The sequence below is a fragment of the Vicugna pacos genome, chromosome 15, assembly GCF_048564905.1.
Source record: "Vicugna pacos chromosome 15, VicPac4, whole genome shotgun sequence".
Classification (NCBI taxonomy): domain Eukaryota; kingdom Metazoa; phylum Chordata; class Mammalia; order Artiodactyla; family Camelidae; genus Vicugna; species Vicugna pacos.
In genome coordinates this window covers 41,386,748-41,412,006 of record NC_133001.1, presented here as the reverse complement: position 1 = coordinate 41,412,006, position 25,259 = coordinate 41,386,748, and the positions used below count along the sequence as shown (strand labels likewise).

The window sequence follows — 25,259 nt, the reverse complement described above, 5'->3', positions numbered from 1 at the left end:
GGGATGCATTATCTTGATGGTATGTCCAAAGTTGGTTGCCTGACACAACATTTTAGGGAGTGCAGTTTTGCATAGAACCTTGGGTGATATTTTTAATGCCTAATTTGCTTTTTGTTATTTTTTTGCTCTAGGTAAACTTTTGTCCCCATTTATTGAGATGTTTTTGTTTCTCTTAACAATATAGCAAATGGAAAGGAGATAATAGCAGTGTCAGTTCCCTGTGTATCAGCCCAGATGGAAAGATGTTGCTTTCAGCTGGCCGAACAATCAAACTATGGGTTTTGGAGACCAAAGAAGTCTACAGGGTGAGTAAATCAAATTAGTTGTAAGCATAGCAGTCTTCTAGGTAAGTATGGAGAAAGGCAGAAGTCTAAGTGATAGAATGTTGTTTTAAGAATACAGATTTTTTATTTTTAAGCATATGAAATGGTAGAATTAATAGATAAAAGGTAGCCTCCAGATCTGTTAAATGTTAGACCATGTCCATTTCACATGCATTGGAAAAATGAACATGAATGGAATTTGAATTAAAAATCTTTTACTGTATTCAATAATTATAGTAATTTTTGACTTCTAGCTTGCTTCCGGCATTTGGTACACTTGTAGTATTTAACTGTTGAGATTGAGTGTTACATTTTGAGTGTACTCAAGGATTACTGAACTTTAGGTGCTGTGATGACACCTTAAAATTGTGGTTTCTACTCACTGAGAGTAACATGAGGACCTGCTATTCCTTGGCTGTGTCTGAGCACCCAAGCACCCTTTTAGAAATGGATAAAATGAAGTGAATCTTTAATGCAAAAAAGGATAAAGTAAAGATTGTGGAGTAGGTCATGGGAATTAGAAGGGAAATCTTTAATGTTCAGTTTTTTCAGATGGAGTTTTTTTTAACTGAGGAATGCAGCACAAATAACCTTAGTCTGGAGCTCTGATTTCAGATATGTGTCATATATATAGTTACAAGTTGTTACCACTTTATATCCATCCTCTCCTAAATGAGATATAACTTTCTCTAGCACTTCACGGGACATGCGACGCCAGTTTCATCACTTACGTTCACTACTATCCGACCTCCTAATGAGAGCCAACCCTTTGATGGAATTACAGGTCTTTATTTCTTATCTGGAGCAGTACATGACCGGTTACTTAATGTCTGGTATGTAGTCTTGAATTTGGGAGGTAACATTGCTTTAAAAGATTCTGTCACAGCTTATATGGTTAATATAAATTATGGGTATGAAACTTGCTTTATTGTGTTTAATATTAGATTTACATTGACTTGTAATGAAGAATTGACCCTGCCTGAAAACCAGATTTTTATGAGAAAAATTTAAGAGCATTACATAATAGAACTTCCTCCATGCTTATTTAGAAGTACAGTGGGCTGAATATTTTTGTGACTGGGCAATTAAAAAATAACCTTTTAAAGAAAAATTTTAGGAAAATCTCTGATTTTGTTGAAAGAAAGGACTACTGGGTTAGTGTAGTAATGTCTACTGATGGATGATTTACTGAGGACATTAAATTCCTAGACTGTCTGAGAATCCCAGTAACCTTTTTTTGCAGTAGTTGCTATCACTAATTCCCTTTGAAGCTACTTTTAAAAGTAAAAATTAATTTGGTATTAAACAGCCATCAAAATTTTTTTTTAATTTAAGAAATACAAGAAATTTCTCTGATTTTATAACATCATCTGATGGTGAAGTTATCTTTTTTACTTGCCATTCATGAACAGAATAAGTAGAGGTTTAAAAAATAGAAGTAGTTTCTCATCTTAGTAATCAATTAGTTGAGCATGCTTTTGACCATGTAAAGTTTCTATAAATTTATGCCATATAATACTCAGAACTGGGACTCATCAAATACGTATTTCTTAAAGTAGTTGTGTGGGGAAAGGTTCATGAGGACCTCTGTTCACCTCTGAACATCAACTTGCTTCCTAATTATGTCTGTCTTTAATTGTATTGCTTTTCTCATCTGTGTCTAATTTTTGAGGCACGCCTGTTGGGATAATTTCTTTTAGTTCTAGAGGTTTTATCATTTACAGAAGAAATTACTAATGCCAGAAAAATTAAAATCTGCCACCAGAATCTCTTGACATTGCTAGGATTTTTGAATCTTAAATGCCTCACCTCTTTGGCTTCTGAGACTAGGGCTTTCCAAGTAAAAAATATCTTATGTAACAGAAAAGTTGATTTCTATTGTCTTAAGGTCCTGAAAATATGTGTTTTCCTGGAGCTTCCTGGTAACAGAGGAGTAAACTATAAAAACAAACAAGTTAAAAATGCATATTGAAAGGCTGCCCCAAAAGGCCATTCTTGAAAACTTTGGGTTTTGGTGGGTAGAGCAAGCCCAAGTTTCCTTGGTAATTATTTTTGAAAGACATTTCTGAAAGAAGATAATTTTTGAAGGCTTCTTGCCACTGAATGAAGATTAAAATGAAAAAAAAAAAGAAACGACTTTTGTATTACTACAAGGAGGCAGTACTGTCTCCTATTGATGGGCTCAAATAGCATTTTCTACTGTATATGGTGGTCTGATAGTGGTGATTTTGAATATGTATGTAGTGTGAGTAACTTCATTTGAGAATGAATCTTGTTTTTTTAAGAATTTATTGTGCGTGAATATTTAAAATTTATCAGACATCAAATCTTAATTTTCTTCTAGACACAAAAAACTGAAAGATTGTTTATTGATAAATACATAAAATCTGACTAGTTGATTAAAAAGAAACTGATTTTGAATGATGTTTGTAAGTCACGCTTGTTACTCTGTTACTCGGTCTTTATTTTTTAAATTTGTGTCCAGATTTATTGAGCTTTACTGAGGTATAATTGACATATAATAAACTGTACATATTTGAAGTATGTAATTTGATTGATAAGTTTTGACATATGTATACATATGTGAAATTGTTACCACATCCAAGATACTGACCATGTGCATTGCTCGCAAATGTTTCCTCATACCCCTTTGTAATCCCCCTCCCTACTCCAGTCTACAGGCTTGTTGACATGTCTGGGACATTACAGATAACACTGTTATGGACATTTGTGTACAAGTCTGTACAGACTTATGATTCATTTCTCTTGGGTAAATTACTTAGGAGTATAATGGCTGGATCATATGGTAGGTGTATATTTAACTTTTTAAGAAACTGCAAAATGTTCTTCAGGTGGTTGTACTGTTTTATGTTTCCACCAGCTGTGTGTCAGAGTGCTAATTCCTTTACATCTTCACTAACACTTGATATGGTCTTTTAATTTTAGCCATTTTAATAAGTGTGTAATGGTATCTTAGTGTGGTTTTAATTTGAATTTTCCTAATGGCTGTTGATGTTAAGAGTCTTTTGTATACTTATTTGCTATCTGGATGTGCTTGACAAAGTGTTCAAATATTTTGGCCTGTTTTCTGCTGGGTTGTTTTCTTAGAGTTTTGAGAGTTCTGTGTATATTCTGAATATAAATTGATTATTAGGTAGATGCTTTGCAGATATTTTCTCCTAATTTGTGGCTTGTCTTTTTGAAGAGAAATAATTTTTAATTTTGATGAAGTCCAGATTACGGAAGTCTTTGCTTCCAAGGTCACAGAATTTTTCTCCTGGAAGTTTCTTAGTTTTAGGTCTTAACATTTATTTGGTTCTGTAATCTATTTTGATTTTTTTTTTCAATATTTGTGTATATGGTACGAGGAATGTATTGAGGTTCGTGGTTTTGCATTTTGGATATCCAGTGGTCCCAGTACCATTTGTTGAAAAGAGGATCTCCAGTGAATTGGTTTTGCATGTATATACATCCAAGCAATTCTTTTTTTTTTCTTTCCATTTTTCAGTTTTACTAGGTAGAATTGTTACAGTTTGACTACACATATACAATGTATTGCATGTAAATACATATACACAATATACTGCACATATTTTTAAAATTTACGTATATGTACTGTTCATTGTTTCTAAGAATGTTTAGAGCTTTAGCTTTTTAAACTTACATAGTTATCAAAGGAATAAAGCCAACCACAAAATAAGAATTAATTCAAAAAGATACATACACCCTTCTATTAACAGCAACATTATTTTTAATTGCCAAGATATGGAAGCATCGTAAGTGCACATCAATAGATGAGTGGATAAAGAAGATGCAGCATATATATGTCATGGAATACAACTCACCCGTAAGAAAGAAGGATATTTTGCCATTTGCAGCCCTTCATTCACTTTTTTCCACTTCAAGACTCAGAATTTTATAACTGGCATTAATATTTCCATTGCATCAAAAAGAACAAAATACCTACACGTAAACTTAACCAAGGAGGTTACTTGTACTCTCAAAACTGTAAAACTTTGTTGAAGGAAATTGAAGATGATACAAAGAAATGGAAAGATAACCTTGTGCTCTTGGATTGGAAGAATCAACATTATTTAAATGGCTGTACTACCCAAAGCAACCTACAGATCCAATGCAACCTCTGTCTAAGTACTCACAACATTTTTCACAGAACTAGAACAAACTTGTTATTGGCTGTAGTCATATTGTGTGAGGGCCTCATGAGCTCTGATTCAGCAGCACTGAGCTATTTATTATTCCTTGGGGAAACACCAGGGGTTGGTTTTTGCAAGCCTCTCAAAAATGTTACATTTTTGTCATCTCATTCGTACATAACCTTGTTTTATGTGTGTTTCTGTTTAAAGATACCTTATTTTATTTGTATACATACACACATATATAGCTGATTAGCTTAGATCAGAACAGAGTTTATTGAACTTGGATATCTTCTCTGTAAGGCATATCACAGCCTTTTCACTCTTAGGGACACTAGAGCATACTTGGGGGCCATTTTAAACAGTGAAATCGCCAATTGCTTTTCTAAAAGTAGAAAAGCAAAAAAATGTGATACTAAATAGACAGTGAAAAGTGCTTAAAATAAAAACTGAAATAAGAAGGCAGAGCATAGCCTTGCCTAATAACCTCATGAGTGTTGGGCAGCTCATACTCTTTGCTCCTCTGTGTATGCCCGTTAAAGGTCATGAATCACCACAAGTATTGATTTCGGGGTTTACAAATAAACTTTAGCAAATAATTCTCTAATAAGGAATCAACGAATAATCATTTGTTGGGATCATTTATCTGTCTGTCTATACTTATCTGTTTCTGGACTCTATTTCTCAATATTGCTATGATGTTAATTCTCCTCAAATTAATCTATAGATTCAGTGCGAACCCAGTGAAAATCTCAGCAATCTGATTTTACAATTTCACATGGAAATGCAAAGCACATAGAATAGCCAAAACAACTTTGAAAAAGAAGGGAAAGTTGAAAGACTCACCTGGAGACTTGCAAAACTAGTGATCAAGACAGTGTGGCATTTCCATCAAGATAGCCAGATAGATTAATGGGAAAGGATGTTGCTCATTGTTTAAATCTGCCCCAAATGCATGAATGCTCTCTCACCATGCAACCATGTTACATGGTTAGTGACACAAATGCTTCCCTTATTTTGATTTTTAGTCACCTTATTTAGCTTTCAAAAGATGAAAAAGCTATAAGAGAACCTATTGCTGTGACTCCTTTTTGGTGTCTCTCCCACCCCCTTTTTAATATCTTAATATCTAATCATTGATTTTGTTATCTAGGCAGGTCCGGTCAGAAAACAAAGAAAAGAACGCAGTGATGTCTTTTACAGTGACAGATGAACCTATTTATATTGACTTGACTTTGTCAGAAAACAAAGAAGAGGTAAGTGGCTTGATTTTTTTTTTTTTTTGAGAATTTGTTTTTGGACTTCACAAATACTGTTTTATCAGGGTTTTAATGATTTGATGATTCACGGGAGAGAGAGAGAAAACAAAATATTACAAAAGTCTTAGCTTATTCAGACTAACCATGAGAGACTGGTGCATGCTTATGAGGGGAGGGGACAGTGCTCAGTGGCATTTCCAGCAACCCTGACGGCTCTGACGGTCAGGGCCCCCCTGTCCTTGTCATCTGCCAGTGCGCTCGGTAGTGACTTTGCTTCTCTGACTTCCAGGCTGCATTCTTGACTGTGCTGTCGTCTTGGCCTAACTTTTGTTTATAAACTTGACAACAATAGCTTGAATTGTTATTTTGATAGCTGTGATTATTTTTAAATTCAAGAGTTACACATCCTTGCCGTTTTAATTTTTCTCTTGTTATCTAAAGGGTAGGTAGGGGAGTTGAATTTTCATAAGTAATTATTAGAGTAGACTGAAGTATATTACCCATTAGAATAATGTTACATTTTCCTTTTAGCCTGTCAAATTAGCTGTTGTTTGCAGAGATGGTCAAGTTCATCTTTTTGAACATGTATTAAATGGGTAAGTAAGAAGTTTCTCAATTCAGAGATTTATTTTCCTTCCCTGACTTATTACTTCTTTATACTCCCACCTCAATATTCTTTGCTTTATGTTACTTTTCAGTTAGATTGTTCTGAAAGCCTTCTTAATTCTTTATTCATGACTATGTATATTCCCAGTGAGAACTCGGGTTTTTGGAGTCATGGATCATTTCTTCATATTTATGGTTAGGAGAGTGGCTTTTTATGATGCATGCTTAGTAACATTTGGTAGTTCTAACATAAATTTTAACAGAATTTGGTTCAGTAGGGAAGCTTTGCTTGTGAACTCTGGTGAAACCTTGACTTCTAACTTTGACAGTGCTTTCCCTTGTGGGACATTTGTGGATCAGTGAAGTGTGGCACTGTTGGTGTTTTGATGGACAGAGGGGTATGTTGTTGATGCAACGTGTAATAGTCATAGACCAGGGATCTGCAGATTATGGCCTGCAGGCCAAATCCAATAGAGATCATAGATGGCCTCTAAAAAATGAAAATATTACCATCTGGCCCTTTCCATAAAGTTTGCCAATTCTTGCCATATGTTATAAACAGTCTGAAACTTAGTCATGTACATGATTATGTTAAACTTTAAAACTATCAAACTTTTTATTGTCATTTGGTACCCTTCCTTTTACAATTTTATTATAGAAATTTATTTAAATATAAACTACTTATGAAAGCAGTATACACTTATTTTAAAACATTCAGAATGCCTAGATAATTGATTATAAAACCCAAATCTCCCTCCATTGAGTTCCACTCCCTAGAGGTAACTGTTAACATTTTGGTATGTAGCACTCAAGACATTTATTTACATAGTCATATGTGTACATGGAATGTATAATTAAGGGCTGGGAAGTCATAAGCCATGGTGAAGACTTGGGCATTTCTCCTTGGGTAATAGTAAGCTGATGAAGGATTTTAAACTGAGGATTGATGGGGTTTGACCGAGGTTTTAAGACATTATATTCTAAGTCATTCTGTCTGATGTGAAGAGAATAGACTGTAGAAGGGTAAAGACCAAAGCAGAGGCCAGAAATCCTGGATAGAGATGGTTGTGGCGTCAGGAAACTAGGAGTGAGCTGGAAAGATAGTGGGGTGCTTACAGTAGGGTTTATGGAGGGTGTGTACTTACTGGTGATAAGATGTCCATGGTGTGAGGAGTGTGGCGGAGATACAGTGAAGGACAAGGTTGTTGGAGGTACAAGATTAAGGAACTGAGAGGACAGGCTGTCAGAAGGATCATCAGCCAGCATGTGTGCTGGATATGCAAGTCACTAGGAAAGGAATTCCTCAGCAGAAGTGTTGGACAGAATGACAGTGAGCCTCTAACATCTTTAAGAAATGTGAGGAAGTGACCCAGAGGTCTTTGAATGATGACAGGAGGGGAACATAGCTGGTATCTGGGGACAACAATTCCAAAGATTTTAGAGATGGTGGAGGGAGAGTCTGCTTGTCTTGAAGTGTCAGTGAAGAGCAAGGAGAGCACTTAAATCATGTCCAGGGGCCCTGACACTGAGGGTGTCAGGAGAGCTACCGAGATGAGCAACCTGGAGCAAGGAGGTGGGGAGAGCCCTAAGAGAGGAAGCTGAGAGTTTTATTTTGTATATATTCTGCTGATAGTGTTGCTCCTGGAACTGTTGCAGAGGTCATGGGGAGGCTTTGGGGGTTGGAAGCCATCAGAGGTGGGGCTGATGAGAGCAGGGCATGGACAGCCATTTGGGGCTGAAGCTCCAGGTGGTGAGAGAGCACTTGGGAGCTTGGGGCCTCTTGTGGGGGTTGACAAAGTGGGATAGAAGGGCGATGGGCCTCAAGGCAGCTTTTAGTGGTGAGGTCTTGAGATTGGCAAGGTGAGGGTAGATGAAGTTTTGACAGGGATCTAGTGCTCTGGGGACCCTGGTCACTCTTGGTGGTGTGGAGGCCAGAGGAAGGTCACACTTCATGACTTGGTGCCAGGTTCAGAGAATTAGTATGAAATGTTATTTCACATTTTCTAATCTAATTTTTTTCCTTTTCTAGATACTGTAAAAAGCCTTTGACTTCAAACTGCACAATTCAGATAGCAACACCAGGGAAAGGCAAGAAGTCAACACCAAAACCCATCCCTGTTCTAGCAGCTGGGTTTTGCTCAGACAAAATGTCACTGTTGCTTGTGTATGGCAGTTGGTTTCAGCCCACCATTGAGCGAGTGGTACGTAGATGCTACTCTGGAGTAAAGCAGTACAGCATCAACATGTCTCTGAAAGAAAATGATTTTAAAATGACATTGATCTGCTTATTGGAATACGTAAAAAGATATCATGTATTTCCCCCTAACTGAAGAACCTTTCATTGGGTGGTTTGTTTTAACTAGTGAGAACTCTGTGTACAGTTGGTCGTTGAACAACACAGGTTTGAGCTGTGTGGGTCCATTTACACCTGGATTTTTTTCTTAGTAAATACACCATTTGAGGTTTTGAATCCACGGATGTGGAACTGTGGATACATAGGAACTGCGGGTGTGAGGTGCTGATTGTAAGTTATATGCGGATTTTTCCACTGCACGGAGGGTTGGTGCCCGAACCCCTGTGTTGTTCAAGGGTCAACTGTATAATTTTACTTAACCCAGTATATCCAAAATACCGCTTTAATGCTTAGTCAATATAAAACATTATTTGAGATATTTTACCCCCCTCCTCCTTTATTTGGTATTAAAGTCTTTGAAACATGGTGTATATTTTTTACTTATAAGCACATCTCGCTTTGGACTAGCCACATTTCAAGTGCTCAGTAGCCACAGGTATGGGTGAATTTTGCCCAATAACTCAAAAGGGAAACCTTAATAATTTAAGAGCCCTTGGTAATAGCACCTGTTGAATTTTCTAAGTGGAAATGTAATGGGGTGGGGTAGTGATTTAGGTTTTTTGATTACAGAGGTTTCTTTGGAGACTTTTGGTGAGTGATTATGAGCATGTGAATAGGTGAGACTATGAGAGGAATATTACATGCCCAAGCAAGCTCTTGTTGAGTCTATTTAAAAATATTTACAACTTTAAAAAAAATTTAATACATGGATATGGTTTAATAAAAAAGAGACAAGTCTTCAGCTGTAAACTTAAGTCTCCTTACCGTGTATGGCTCTCTTAACCCCACTCTCCAGATGCAGCCATAGTTTCCTGTTTGCTTTGTGTCCTTCCAGATATTGGTTATGAGGGTATAGAGAATTACCTGTAACTTTAAAGCTTTATTCGTACATATGTACTTGGCTGCATCTCACTTTCCCCCTGTTTAATACTGTATCGGGGCATAGAGATCCATCTCACAGCGTTTTGTTAGTCAGCAGTGCTGTCTTTGACTAGCTTGTGGAAAGGATAGCAGTAGGAGATTTTAAGGTAGGACCAGTCTTTTTTAGCATGGATGATTCTGTAGGATGGTGACAAACTGATAATGTTTTCTTTAAAATCTTGCATTTTAATGCATGTGTGAAAATTTCATGCAGTTCAAAGCTGAAGAAAGTAAACATAATACCTAGTGTATTCAGATTTACCCTTTTCCTCAGATGCTGTCCATCTAAATGGTCATCAGTCTGAGTGATCCACAGTTTTCTGTGAAAGCTTTGTATACTTCTTTGTATTTTTTTAAAAAGGCACAAGTCAACATTTGTTTTTCATTTATTCTCACTCCCAGTTGCTTTATTTGACACTCTTTGTCTTTTTTCCCCTTCCATCCTCTGTCCCCCTTTAAAATTCTATTCCCAGGCTTTAAATTCCAAAGAACCTCATATGTGTTTAGTAAGAGATATTTCAAACTGCTGGGCCCCCAAACTAGAAACAGCTATAACAAAGGTGAGTGCATTGCATATTGGAAATTAAGAAAAAAGAGATTTGAGTGAATTGACTTGTGTAATATTATGTTTAGACTTTTAATATCTTCTTTATGATCTCGTTTTAACAAATTTTGTCAGATTAAGTTTTAGATATCAAGACTGTAAAACTGTATTGATTTCTGTGCTCTCGATTTGTTGAGTGAATGAGTGAATACCTTGGATTTATTTAATTCCTCCTCCACCCATGCATGATCACTATCAAATTTAGCTGAAATTATTTTATCATTTTCTGTACTTAAGGGAGCATAACTTTGTTGAGAGAATGGTGTATTTCAGAGTGGAATAAAACTTAAATCCATGATGGGGCTGGTGTTAGATACGATATATAAGACCATTATTGTGATGCTTTATTTTGAATATAAGGTGAATATAATGTGGCATCTACATATAAACATCATATGTTTGGCGGTCTAATGAGAAAATAAAAGCCAAGACATGCTATGATGACATCCATATGGTTTCGCTTCTGGCTGAGTTTCAGAGATGACACCTTTCTCTTGGCTGTCTGAGCATTTCTGGCAAAGATTACTGGAGGTAGTTGTAAAATGTACAGCTTCACTCTTTAACATTAAGTCATTGTGTCATTGCGTCATCTGTAGATTTTGTTTTTCTTGGTTTTAATTTTAAAACCATGAACATTTAGATGACAGTTAAATGTCAAACATTCAGTTAAAACTTATCTTTAATTCATATCATATTAAATTTGTTAAATTAAGTTTATCAGTAGAAAAACCTTTTAAAAGCTTAGTTTTCTCATTGGGGATGAATCTTGCAAGGACTAAGACATAATTTTCTTTGTCACACCCCTGCTATTCCTGTTTAACAGGTGAGAACACCATTGATAAATTCTGAAGCAAAAGTTCTGGTGCCTGGGATACCTGGACATCATGCAGCTATCAAGCCTGCTCCTCCACAGACTGGGCAAGTAGAGAGCAAGAGGAAATTAGGGGAAAATGAGGTAATACAATCATCCTGACCATTTTTGAGTTTGAAATTTAAGATTACTTGGGAAATTCTAACAAATGTATTGGATAGAGCCAAAGTTGAAACTTCAGAAACTTACTGAGATTGTTGCTGGAATCTGAAATTCCAGATTGTAAAACTTAGTAAGACTTGGTCGTCCACCATTAATGGAGAAGACAACTCCCATTAGCTAACAGAGGGTGCCATTTCTTAATCATTGGCTGGATAGCATAGTTGTAGATTAAGCCAGGACTTGCTGTGATGATTCTCATTGGGTTTCGCATGTTGCTGAGTTCCGATGATTCCTCTTCTCTTGGCTGTCTGAGCAGTCCTGGCTAGTTTAGTGCTAGTCAGTCTTTTAAAAGTGACTTTATAACTTCTTAAAGTGCTTATAAATTTTCTTTTTTTTTTCCCTCAGCTCTTAAAACTCCCTTGTGGTTACTATACTTGTCTATGAAAAGTCCTTTTTTTCATCTTCCATTCACATGTCATTCTTGTCTAAATAACTGTAGAATTTTAATTGTTTTATCAGTAGAGAAAGAATGTTATGTTTTTTTACTTGATTTTAAATATCTTATGTTATTGGCTTGGGGATAACATTGCTGTTCATAAAAATTATTTGATAGTAACATGATACCTGTATTTAAAAGTAAAGCACCAACTTTCCTTAGATTGGCCTAGATCCAGCCTTTTAATTTCCTCGTACCTTTTTAATGTGTTTTATGAAACATAAGTTAACCCAAATAGGAGACTTTACCAAAGCATATCTGTTTGCTGTGGAAGTAGTAGAACATTTATATTTTGATTTATCAAGGGGCTGGCAGAACGTGGCTGTTAAGATTTGCTTTCATAAGGGATCAGTTATATGCAATTGAGTTTTTATATAGCAAATAAAGAAAAAACTAGGAAGACATCTTATAAGTTTGGGGGGGAACATAACTGTCTTTATGCTCTTTTGATAATATTTGTTCTCAAAAGAAGTTGATGGCAACGATAATTACAGAAGGGGAAGCTTTTGTGACAGTAGGTCATTTCTTGTGCTTTAGTAATCAGGTGCCAGATCCTTGGCCTTTTTTGAATCTTCATATAGAGGGGTTTTTATGAATTGCATTTTCAAATCGTGGTTTTCAGTTGGTTTTTTCACTAGAATCTGGAAACTTGGATTGCAGACACTGCACTTGTCTCTAACAAGTGGCTTTAAGGTGATGAGATTATACTGGAATGAGAAAGCATGTTTGTGTATTTCAGAGACGAGGGTAAATCAAGTAGTGCTTTTTGTCTCCTGAGGCAGAAGCACAGAGTGTTTGACTGAACTGCTTTTAGGCCTTGTCTGGTGTAACATTAACAGATCATTTCTGTTGTGTAGGTTAGCATTGAAGAACGCCTGGGAGCACTGGATATAGATACAAAAAAAGAAAAGGACGAACTTCCACAGACGAATAGCTTTCCAGTTCTCCTCACACAGGGCTTAGAAAGTAATGATTTTGAAATACTAAATGTAAGTATTACAGCAATTTTTAAATGAATAAAGATGGTTAATTTTTCTTAGAAAGAGGTTGACACAGCACATTCACAGAGTGAATAGTCATAATTATGTAGCTGTCTTGAATTTAATATTTTGTGAGTTTAGTCAAACATATATCACTTGGTGGCACTATACAGACAGTCACCAACCTACAAAGGGATTGTATTGAATTATTTGAACCTGGAATGCATTTTCTCATAGAAATATTGTTGTGAATTGTTACTAGGTTCTTAGGCTTTAGTTCACAAAAGCCTTTTATAAACATTGTGTAGCTGAATTATAATACTCAGCATTCTAGATCACAATTTATATTTTTTTCTGTAGGAAAATGCGTTCCTGAGTTTTTACTCTGGATTCCAGAAACTTATTTCCCCCCCTGGCCGTGAGAGGGGGCGGTAAGGTGGAACCTTGGCAATGGATAGGAGGTTTGGGGGAAAATTCAAGAGGGTTGGGGGTTATGTTGTGAACTATTTAGAGGTAAAAGCACTAGAAACTTTGTGTAAAGGAAAGCACGTATGATTTCTGTGTAAGTTGGTGACTGCTTGTATGACATTAATTTGGTCTTCTTAAAGAATCTGAAAGTGATCTTTAGAGAAAATTTAAGTATAAAAAAATTGAACTTAAGCAATACCTGATAAGATTAAAGCAGTTTACATTTGTTAAGTGGATTTATTCTAGTGACTCTTGGTGATATTATGGTGCCACTTAGCATAGATGTGTCTTTAATATGCGACCTATGAATAGTCTCTCTCTGATTTATATTTTGATCTCAGTGGGAATATCTTACATATTTATGTGTAAGGTGATTTTGCAAAATAGGAGGAGGTAAACCAGGTATATTAAAAAAACTAAAATTTTAAAATAGTTTGTTGGGTGTACATATTTTGGGAGGTTGATTTTAGTTTAACATGGCACAGAAACCTAGGTAACGATTTGGTGAGAAATAAGTTATACAAGACAATTGGCAGTGTTAATAACTTGCCTGCTGTCATTGCCTGCTTAACTGTGCTTTGAAACCTTCCTCAGTACTAGTGCAAGTGAATCAGTTATCTTTTTTTTTTTTTTAAGAAACATTTCAAAATATCTTGGGCCACCATGAACCCATCACCCAGTTTCAAAAATTAACGACACTAGCCAGTCTGCTACTGTTTTATCTGTTTGCCCTCATCCCTCCCCAGGTTATAGTGAAGCAAATTTGAGACATACTGTTTATTTCATCCATAAATATATCCCTGTTCAACTTTGACAATAACAATTCCTTTAAAAAATACAACCATAATCTGTTATCACACCTAAAAAGGTGAATAGTAATTCCTTAAAATCATCAACTGTTCAGTTAGTATTTACCTTTCACTGATTGTCTCATAAACTTTTTTTTTTTCATTTTTGCTTTTTAAAAAACAAGGTCTCAACAAAGTCCACACTGTACTTGGTAGATATGCCTTTTTTGTCTTTTGCAGTTTAGTTTTTGGAGAAGCTAGGCTACTTGTCCTAAAGAGATTTCACATTCCAGATTTTGCCTCTTGCAAAAATTCATTTCATTGGGTCTCTTTACCTAACAAATGGTATCATTTAACATGTTCCTTGTCCATCGTATTTCTTGTACATTGGTAGTTGAATCTAGAAGCTTGAAGAAATTCAGATTAGAATCTTTTGGCACTTCCGCTACGACAATGTGTACTTTCATTAGGTGTTATAGAGTTGTTGGGAAGGTAAATGAAATGATGTTTGTGAAAACACTTCTTAAATTCTAAAGGATTGTACATGTAAGACTTTTTCATTATTAAGGATTTTGAGGTGATACATTTTATTGTTTAAGTAGAAGTAAATAACCTTTAAAAAAGAAAGTTAAAGTGTGGGAATATGCCCATACTGTATTACCGGAGAGATTATGCATTTACACATTCTAAAAAGAAAGAGGCAAGTAAAACAAAACAAATATTTTTTCCCTTAGAAAGAGTGTTCCCCATTTCCCAAAGGTACCTTATGAGGATATGTGAAATATAGTAGGAGGGCATTACAAAAAGAAATGAAAGAAGTGAGCAATGTAAGAGTACAACATGGGACGAGAAGTGAGTTTTCTACCACAGAAAACTTGGCTTTAAAATTTATGGCTTTAGGTAGGTGGAAATTTGACCTAAAAAAATAGTCTATAGCTTATGCAAAAAAGAGATGCTTAGTCATTTATGTAATTCATGGCACCCATAGGCGATAGATATTTTTAAATATTTTAAAAAATTGATTTAAATTAAATATTTATTAAAAGGTTTATTTACAGCAGTACCAAAAAATACCTAGGATAAATCAACAAAAGATGCCTCCGCCTGTACATTGAAAATTACAAAAATTGAGAGAAATTAATCAAGACCTAAGAAATGGAGAAATAAACCATGTTCATGGATTGGAAGATTCAATATTGTTAAGATGAGGAATTCCCCCCAGGTTAATCTATATATTCAATACATTCCTAATTAAATTCCATCAGCTACCTTTTAGAAATTTAAAGGACATGAGTAACCAAAGTAATTATAAAACAGAGAGGAAAATTGGAGAACTTATCCTACCTGATTTCAAGATAAAGCTGTAGTTATATCAAGATAGTTTGATATTGGTGAAAACATAAATGTAGATTAAGGAACCAAAATAGAGAGTCCAGAAATAGATCACACACAGGTTGTTTTCAGTTAAGTTACTACTATGTTGAGTTAATTGAGTAAAATCTTTCCATTTTCAGCAAGTGCAGTTTAACCAATTGAATATCCGTTTGGAAAGAAATGGATCTCAACTCTTTCCTCAAACCTTACACAAAGTCAACACAAAATAGATCACAGGCGTAAATGTAAAACCAAGCCTACAAAACTTCTAGAAGAAGAAAATAGAAAATCTATGCACACTTGCTTGAGTGGAGAAAGACTTCTAGATTCATCACAAAAAGCCTGAAACACTTAAGGAAAAATTGGTCATTTGGATTTAATAAAAATGAGAAACCTTTCTTTTGAAGTGACTCTGTTAAGAGAATGAAAAGGCAGGAAAAAATATTCACAACTCATACATCAGACAAAGGATTTATATCCAGAATATATAAAGAACTCAGATGAAAAACAAATTAAAGGTGTGAACAGATATTTCACAAAAGAATTCCAGTGGTCAGTAAGTCATGTAAATGTATGATACATCATGAATCATCACAAATGCAAGTTAAGACCACAATGAGATAACACTACATACCCATTATAGATTGATTAAAATTTAAAAGACAGTGCCATCTGTTGGGGAGGATGTGGAGCAACTGGAACTCTCATATTTTGCCAATGGGAATTAAATTCGTACATCTACTTTGGAAAACAGTTTGACAGTTTCTTAAAAGTTGAGGAAACACCTATCATAAGACCCTGCCATTCTACTCTTAGATGTTTACCAAGAGAATCAAAAACAAGTGTTCATACAAAGACTTGTACATAAATGGTCATAGCAACCTTATTTGTGATGGCCCCAAACTGGAAAGAACCCTCAACATGTGAAGGAATAAACACGTTGTTATCTAGCAATGTAAGGAATGTATATCGCTACATCAACATGGATGAATCTCAAACTTGTGCTGTGAGAAGGAAGCTAGACAAAAAAAGAATATACAGTACGATTTCACTTATATAAAAATGCTAGAAGATATAGTTCAGTGGTTGCCTAAGGTGGGGTATGTGGAAGGAAAGGATAGAATGTAAAAGGTCCCAGGAGGCTTGAGGGTGACAATGTTTATGGTAGTGTTTGTCTTGTGGGTAAATGTTTGTATCAAACTGATCAAAGGTGCACTTTAAATGTGCACTCTTTATTATGCTTCAGTTATAATGCAGTAAAGTTGTAAAAGAAAAATCTCACCTTCAGTATCATCTTGCTGCTTGTAGCTATAGTTCATTAGGTTGTTTCTCAAATACATTCTCGGCAGAAATTAATAATGCTAACTCCTCTATTATCCTTTTGCTTGGTTTAGGATAATTTATTCTTATTTGCTTATTTTTCATTTGAAAATTGTTAGAGCCTCTGTCTTTAGTGGGCGTAAGAATTATCTGAGCACTTATTAAAATTTTTCTGCCCTGCAATTTGGGATAACTTCTAAAGAGCTAGGCCATACATACCCTTATTTGCCTGTGACATTTCTGGTTTGCATCTCTTGGTGTAACTAGTAATAGTGGCTCCTTTCATTCTCAGAATTGTCCACTTTGGACAACAAATTATATGATCACTTTACATTTAGAGCACTAGAAGATTTCACAAACCATGTTTTTTTCAGACCTGCAGTCTTACATTATGTTTCTTAACCAAGCTTTCAGTATAAATAATGTGCAGCAGCAAGTTCAAAATAGTATTCTTTGACCTAGAGTGCTCCTACTCTACTTGGTCATTTAAGACAGTGAAGCCTGGTGGCTTGGTGAGCATCCTGTGAAAACTGAGGACCTTAACAAAAGCATTTGTTGTATCAAAAAGTATTTGTAGGTTATTTCAGACAGCATGTTACCCATTGCACATCATTGGAACTTTGTGATAACTGATTTATAATAAAGAGATGAATTGAGGGATGTTTAGTATCATCAGACACCTTCTGAATTATTGTTAAAGTTCTCATCAACATATTTTGCTTTGAATCTTGTATTCTGATTATTTGAAAATGAATATATTAGGCTAATTGGGACTCCTAAATTAGGACAGTCTATCCCTCAGTCCCCCAGTGATCATGTATAAAAAATTTTATTTCTTTTGCATAATAAATTATGTAACTATGTCAGTGATAGTTTTTAAATAGTACTTGATGGTTTTAGAAGGGCTTGGTATGAAGATATTTTTACAAGCAAATAAAATCCATAAAGAATTCTGAAAGGATATGTTAGGACCATTACAAGTAGGTTACAAGTGAACTTTCTGTTTGGCCCTTCAGTACCTCTGCTGTTTGTATCCTGAATGTGACCTTTAGAGCAACAATAGCCACTGGAACATAACATGAATCAACTATTATGGAAGTTCCTCTAGTAGTAAACCCCTTTGAAAGATAAATATTTAAAAGTATTAAAGAGAAAGGGGAATCTGGATTTTGAAACCTGAAAAGACTATCCTTTCCCAACCTTTTCCTATAGATGAAGCATGTGGGTGGAGTTGAAAGACCTGCCAGAATTTGGAATATTTTGCTCTGGCTCCCTTTCTATATCCTGGGCTGGAGACTGGGTTTCACCCTTACAGTGTTTTGACTTATGCATTCATTATACGATCTTTTGATTGGCTTAGAATTTTATTCTTAAAAAATGACACTTAATTTTAAAAGGTTTATTGCCTTCTTTTTGAAGAATGTACTTACCTGGTAGCCATAAGACATAATGTAACATTCTTCATTTAGTCCCTCAGAACTTTATTTGCTAAAATTTAGTTGGTACTTTATTGCCTGGTTTTTAAGGTAATTTTTAATGACAATTTTCCCTATAGTGTTCTTAGTTCCTGAGTATGCTTATTTACATTTCTTTTATTTTCTCACAGAAAGTACTTCAGACTAAGAATTTAAACCTAATAAAGAGAACTGTATTAAGGATGCCCCTGCATGCTGTTATTCCATTATTGCAAGAGGTAACTGAGTATGCTTTTTTTTCAAGGTCCTAATGCTATGAATCAAAGAGACAATCCAGTGTTAAGAGAAAGGGATTTGCAGTATGTAAGCAAGCAGGGTAGTTAGAGTGGATGATAGGTGATTGATAGATCTACTTAAACAAAATTTGCCTAACCTAGATTTTTTTTTCCTATGTATTTTAAAAATTGAGATATAATTTACATACCATGAAATTTACCCTTTGTGTACCCTTTAAAACTGTACACTTTAAAAATGTACAGTTCAGTGCTTTATAGTATATTACAGATTGTGCAACTGCCACACCAAGAAGAAACTGAGTACGCATTAGTCACTCCCCATTTTTCCTTACCCCCAGTTTCTTGCAATCACTAGTCTATTTTCTGTCTTTGTGTCTATTCTGGACATTCATTCATACAAATCCTAGCCTAGGTTTTTATCAGGCAATTACTTTTATTGTGGGAATGTACTCCCAGATTATGTTAAATTGGCCGAACGTTTAGGAATTAGGAAATTTAGTAATAATGATTTCCTAATTCATTCATTCTTTTTCTTTGTTGTTATGGATGTATGTATTGTGGGAATTGATGGAGATTGGCTGCCTCTGAAGTGCTATGCTAATAATGTTTTTCTCCCCCTCAGCTTACAAAGAGATTACAAGGTCATCCTAATAGGTAAGATGTTTAGATGACTTAAATTACTTTGATTTTATAAATATTTTAAATGTGGTTATGTAAAAACAGCAGTGTATGGCAGCATGATGTTATATAGTAGGTAGCCCAAATTCTAACTAATAAAACTCTTTTTAAAGGTGTCAGATACTGCTCTCCACGCTTGTTTTTAATTGAATGGTTATTATTTCTAAGTGTTTTTTGCTTTCTTTTAGAGAACTCTAGACTTCTGAGCTTTATTATCAGGTCATTTAATGGGTTAGTCTTATTAATGATTTAGTCCTAATCATGATGTGTAAAATGACTATTTGTAGAACTTGATCCAATCTCCAGTAGTTGCTAAGACACTAAGGAAATATTTTATATGACTAAATTTTGTGGGTCTTTTTTGTTAACTTTATGATTAAATATTTAAATAGGGTATATATCTCAAAGATCTAAGCTTGTACTGCAGTATTATCAATGTCTATAATATAGTTTTGTTTTGTTTTGTTTTGTTTTTTTCTAAGTTTTTTCCCCCCTGATATGCTCCATTACCCTTTGGAGCTCACAATGGAAAGCTTAAAGAATTCACTAATTATGCCTGACATGCACATTTTTGGTCTATACTTCTCTTTTTTTTTTTTTTTTTTTTATACTTCTCTTTTAATGTTGGTGTGGAAACCTTTTGCTATTTGGACCTGACAGTGAGTAGCTGGTGGGCTCAAATATCATGAGCATAAAAAATGCAAAGCTCAGTTTACTGCCTTGATTATAGCCAGTTACAAAGTAAAGCATGGGTTTTGTATCTGGAGTTGAATTATTTTAGAGGAAGGAATTTTTGTCCTATTTTCTAGTCCATCCTATCCCCCCCCCCCCCCAAGAGATTTGTATATTACACAGACCTCAGCTAGACCCAGTGAAAGAATGAGAGGACTGACATGGTCACAGTTGTTTATTTATTAGAGTCATTTTCTGGTCTTTTGTTTGCCTATATGGATTTTTCTAACTTCAACTCCATTCAAATTTTAAATTTTAACTCCATTTAATTTTGAATTTGCATATTAGTTTATTTGTATTTTTTCTTTTTTTTTTCAGTGCTGTTTTAATGGTTCAGTGGCTAAAATGTGTGTTAACGGTCCACGCATCCTACTTATCCACAGTGAGTCTCTTCAGCTGTAGTTGCTGAATAGTTTGGCTTTGATAAGGATTAAAAACTGATGGCTTAACAAAAGAATTTTCTCTCCACCTGTCCTTCAACCATCAGCTGCTGCTGTTGAAGATTTTGTTTTTCCCAGGTGTAATTTCATATTGTCATCATTGCTGCCTTTTATAAACTGGTCTGTTTTGGGCCCATATTTTAAAAGTAATATGTATTCGATAGAGAAACTTGAAAAATACAGAAAGGAGAAAAGTTACATATTAGCCTTTAGATGCTTTTCTATATACATAACCTGTTTAGCAAACTTTTCTTTACATTGTGTGTGTATCTATCATCTTCTAAAAACTTAGTAGCTTTTAAAAGTTTGTATCTGTGCTAACATGTCTGTCTTACCTTGTCTCAGGAGGATAAACGGTAGCGTGTGATAAAAATGAAATAAATTAAGTATTTAATACTTGACATTTTGCTGGGACTACTGTCAGCTCTTGATTGATTATCTATGCAGATGGAACATAAAATCTTAAAAGAATACCAGAAAAAAAGTTTTATATGTCACAATATGGGTTGGAAAATTACCACATCATTAATTACGCTGTAGTTTAAGCTAGAATAAAATTCACAATTTTTTTTTCTTTTATTTGATTATCTAGCACCTTACAGTAGATTTTCTTCAAAGATTTTAGTGGATAGTTGAAAATTTTTCATTTACTTTTAAAATCACTAGCTCTGCTTTTCTTAACACAGTTTCACCCAGTTCTTGCCTGGGCACTGTCCCTTGTTCTCTGTGTCAGGCTCTTGTTTCTTCAGTAGTTTGAAACAGGGAAAACTATTAACGGGTTATTTAATAGTTCGGCAGTTCATTCTTTGCATGTCTGTGGAGATCTCTGTCAGAAGGTTAGACTGGCGGAAGAGACAAGGAGCACTAAGAATGGATGTTGGGTTTCTCAGCTTACAGAAATCTTGGAAGATCAATTGGGGGTTTGGGCCGAGAGGCATGGTGATGGGCACGGACACACCACCACCAGCGTCAGATCCTGGAACTCTGACTGATAACAGGACGACACTCACTTTGTGGCCCCATTGACTAGGATTTGTAGTGAAATCCCTTCTGGAATCAACCCCTGAGGTACAACTGTTGGAGCAGTAGCTGTGTGACATTCTAGGTCAGGGCAGAATAGACCGTGGAAGTACAGCAGAGGGTGGACAGTTTTTGCTCCTCAGAAAACAAGTGCTTTTCCTCCCCCTTTCCTTTGTTTCTTCCTTCCTTATCAGAAATCTTTAAGTACCTTCTCTAAGTCAAGGACTGTGCTAGGCATGGGGGCTTTAGTCATGTACAGGAGACTCTCATTTGTACTGTTCCTGCTTTAATTTCTGAAATATGGCTCAGGGTTTCTTAACAGGAAATATGTTTGAAGTATGATGAGGTCAGCTTTGATTGCTGTCATTCTGTCTCTGGAAGCTATGAAAAGCTTCCTCTGGCTTGCTGGGACCTAATGGTAGAGGTAATAATGCAGTATCATCAGAGTACGTTTCCGAGTGAAGCCCCCTTTAGTCCAGAAGTATGTGATTGGGGTACCTTCTATTTAGTGTCTCCTTTATAATGACCGTCTCTAAAGTAATATGATCAACACAAAGACATCCTACCCTATGGTTTGTCCGTCCTGACTTGCATTTCCTCCTTCTGACCATGTATCATTTTTTTTTAATGTATAATTTTTTGCTATTAGGACATTGAAGACCTGAAAATTTGAGGTGTTGCTGGGCTATGTGACAGGCAGCCACTGGCGCTGGAAGTGGAGGCAGATGCTTGTGGTGCAGGGCTGGATACTCAGGCAGTCTCATCATGATTTGTATATTTGTTATCTGTAATTTGTACTAGTATCAGAGTAATTTTTTTTTATGTTTGTTCCCTAGTTGCCTGACCTGGTACCCCAGCTGGGGACACTATACCAGTTAATGGAAAGCAGAGTAAAAACTTTTCAGAAACTCTCCCACCTTCATGGAAAGCTCATCCTTCTAATTACGCAGGTGAGTAAATCATAATGTTTTGTGCTAAATTTTGAATGTGATCGGAATGGAGAGAGGAATGGCATTGTTTACCTGAATGTTGAAAGCTCCCTGTTTCAGTAAAAAAATTGGCAAATCAGGATCCAGTCTGTAACTGGGAAATGTTATTTATTTGATAGTAAGTAGACTTGGTTGTACCTGTTTCAGCTTTTCTCACATGTTCTCACCATCATATTTCCGTTGTTAATACAGTTAGGATGGTTGTGGAACTGTGAGCAAGTCACAGGGTATTTCTGCAGTTTTTTGTCACAGAAAGAATTTCGATTACCTAAAAAGTTTTTTCAACTTTTACAGAATAATTCTTTCTTTCTTCTGTTTGACAGATTTGCCTTTTACCCTGTACTTGATCTACATCGTATTGAGGTCATCCATCATAGTGGATGAGGGCGAGTTTACTGTTGCGGAAGGACTAGGGAGGGTATATATAGCTCAAGCGGTAGAGCACATGCTTAGCATACATGTGCTCTAAGAGTAAACAAATAAATCTAATTACCTCCCCCTGCCAGTAAAAAGAAAAGATATTCCAAGCAAATTATTTAAAAAAATAAATAAATACACTCTACTTCATGATAGCACCTGGTTGTCTTTCAGGTTACAGCATCAGAAAAAGCAAAGGGAACGACTTGTCCTGCACAGAAGGCAAAGTTGGTGTATGAAGAAGGTAAAGCTTGGGGGATAGGCTAAACATTTAGTTTTTGACATTGACTCAGTTCTGTGACTTTGTAAAAACATGACTCAGTTCTATGACTTTTGTAAACATCGCTGTAAGGTCTTGCTTTGACATACCTTCTCTGATGAAATGGGCAAGCCTGTAGCAAAACTGGCAAAGATACAATCAAATAAAAGAGAAGGCACAAGTATAATACAGTAACAAAAAAAGGACATAAGCTATGGAAGAGATTTAAATAGAACATTATGAACGAACTTTGTCAATACATTAAACTCTTAGATGATGTAGGTAATTTCTTGGGACACATCAATGACCAAAGTTAACTTAAAAAGAAATAGAAACCCCGAACAAGCTAATCGCTCTAAATTGATTTAATCAAAAATCTTTCTCCACAGGGTGCCAGACAGAGGTTTTGTAAGTGACTTTTATCAATCTTTTGAGGAACATGTTATTTTTGTCATCTACAAATAATTTAGGCATTTTGTGAGTCAAGACCAGACAAGGATAGTCAAGAACATTTTAGGCCATCCTCAAATATCCTAGGTAGCAGATTGATTACGGAAAGTGCTTAAGTAAAATAATATGTCATTACCAAGTAGAATTTTTTTAAAGATTGTGATATGATTTGGCATCAAGAACTCTTAATGTAGTTATCACATTAATAGATCGCTATGAACACTATGTATTATTTTAATAGATATAGAAAAATAAAAAAATACAGTCTTCATGTATCTCATTATTTGATAATCTGAGCAATCCAGGAATTTAAGGGAATTTCCTTAAACCTGTATCAAACATGAAGTTTAGAAGCATTCCCATAAAGTCAGGAATAAGACTTTTATTGCTTTGGGATATTCTGCCTTGTACTGTATGAAAGAAATGAATTCTAGAACATTAGGCACTGCTTGTAATTATTCCTCTCCACATAGAAAATACAGCAGAATCTACAGTCACACCATTGTTGATATGTGGATAAGCAAGTTTACTGGATACCAAGATCTAGCAAAAGGGATTCAGTAGCATTATTATGTCCCATTAATGTGTTATATGTTCACAATGTCCCAGTCAGAAAATGTATTAGGAGTAAAGATCTCATTCATGCAGCAACCAAAACTATGAATTACCTAGAAATACCTCTAAAAAATGAAACAAAACTTTTATAAAGAAAACATAAAACAACTGAAGAACAAAAAAGCATACCTGAATTAATTAATTATACTTTATGTGAAGTTTTTTTCCTGGTTTTATTGAGTTATAATTGACATATAACATTGTATTCGTTTTAGGGGTACAATATAATGATTCTGTGTGTATATATTGTGAAATGATTGTCACATTGTTTAGTTAACATTCATCACCACACATAGTTATAAATTTCTTTTCTTGTGATGAGAACTTAAAAGATTTACTCTCTCAGCAACTCTTAAGTATACAATACAGTATTGCTGACTGTGGTCACCATGGTGTGTATTACATCCCCAAGACTTCTCTTAAAATTAGAAGTTTGTTTCTTTTGACCTTCACCCATTTCCTCCACTCCTGTCTGCCTCTTCCAGCTACTATCAATCTGTTCTCTGTATCTGTGAGTCAGGTTTTTATAGATTCTACATATAAGTGAAATAGTGTAGTATTTATCTTTTTCTATCTGACTTGTTTCACATAGCACAGGGCCCTCAAGTTCCATCCATGTTGCAAATGGCAAGATTTCCTGTTATTTCATGGCAGCATAATAATCCATTTTATTTGTGTGTGCGTGACATTTTCTTTTTTCACTGATCTGTTAATGGGCACTTGGGTTATTTCCGTATCTTGGCTGTGGTAAATAATGCTGCAGTGAACACTGTGTTTCCGGTGCATCTGAGATCCTGATTTCATTTCCTTTGATACATGCTTAGAAGTGGAATTGGTGAATCATATGGTAGTTCCATTTTTCATTTCTTGAGGAGCCTCCATACTGTTTGCCATAGTGGCTGAACCAGTTTACATTCCCATCACCAGTGCACAGGGATTCTTTTTCTCCACATCCTGGGCTTAGTTTTTTTCAGATGGGATTTTTGTTAGGGCTTTGATACTTTGTCTTGTTCAATAAGATATTGATGGGATAATAACGTGTTTTAATGCAGGTAAAATACTAACTTAATGTTCCTTCTTAGATGGATGATAGCTGAATGTATTTCTAAAAGTAAATTCAGGAGTCTGATTCTGTTTAGCTTTCAGAGCTATGCTCTCTGCTTTGATCACAAAATTTAAGCTGGAATCCCCCCCCCCCCCTTTACAGAATCTTCTGAAGAGGAGTCTGATGATGAAATAGCAGATAAGGATTCTGATGTGAGTAATTTGTTTCCTGGTACATGAATCTACCTTAGTATCCTTGTACTTTGTAAGACCTGGGCCTTCATG

At 35.3% G+C, this 25,259-nt stretch overlaps 1 protein-coding gene and 3 non-coding genes across 4 annotated transcripts in view; all 4 read left to right on the top strand.

The window, feature by feature from the left end:
- WDR43 (WD repeat domain 43) overlaps positions 1 to 25,259 on the top strand; it is a 42,098-nt gene that overhangs the window by 15,197 nt on the left and 1,642 nt on the right. Inside the window, exons 4-17 of the mRNA XM_072937975.1 lie at positions 185 to 305; positions 1,017 to 1,156; positions 5,631 to 5,733; positions 6,268 to 6,332; positions 8,372 to 8,543; positions 10,090 to 10,176; positions 11,044 to 11,175; positions 12,547 to 12,678; positions 18,226 to 18,312; positions 18,953 to 18,984; positions 20,059 to 20,122; positions 22,037 to 22,150; positions 22,781 to 22,850; positions 25,138 to 25,187. Of these exons, the coding sequence (XP_072794076.1) occupies positions 185 to 305; positions 1,017 to 1,156; positions 5,631 to 5,733; positions 6,268 to 6,332; positions 8,372 to 8,543; positions 10,090 to 10,176; positions 11,044 to 11,175; positions 12,547 to 12,678; positions 18,226 to 18,312; positions 18,953 to 18,984; positions 20,059 to 20,122; positions 22,037 to 22,150; positions 22,781 to 22,850; positions 25,138 to 25,187 (1,369 nt within the window). The remainder of the gene's footprint in view (positions 1 to 184; positions 306 to 1,016; positions 1,157 to 5,630; positions 5,734 to 6,267; positions 6,333 to 8,371; positions 8,544 to 10,089; positions 10,177 to 11,043; positions 11,176 to 12,546; positions 12,679 to 18,225; positions 18,313 to 18,952; positions 18,985 to 20,058; positions 20,123 to 22,036; positions 22,151 to 22,780; positions 22,851 to 25,137; positions 25,188 to 25,259) is intronic.
- LOC116283546 (small nucleolar RNA SNORD53/SNORD92) lies at positions 668 to 752 on the top strand. The gene has a single exon (XR_004193179.1). It is a non-coding gene; the product is annotated as a small nucleolar RNA SNORD53/SNORD92 (small nucleolar RNA).
- Positions 10,653 to 10,730, top strand: LOC116283544 (small nucleolar RNA SNORD53/SNORD92). The gene has a single exon (XR_004193177.1). It is a non-coding gene; the product is annotated as a small nucleolar RNA SNORD53/SNORD92 (small nucleolar RNA).
- LOC116283545 (small nucleolar RNA SNORD53/SNORD92) lies at positions 11,434 to 11,509 on the top strand. Its single transcript, XR_004193178.2, has one exon. It is a non-coding gene; the product is annotated as a small nucleolar RNA SNORD53/SNORD92 (small nucleolar RNA).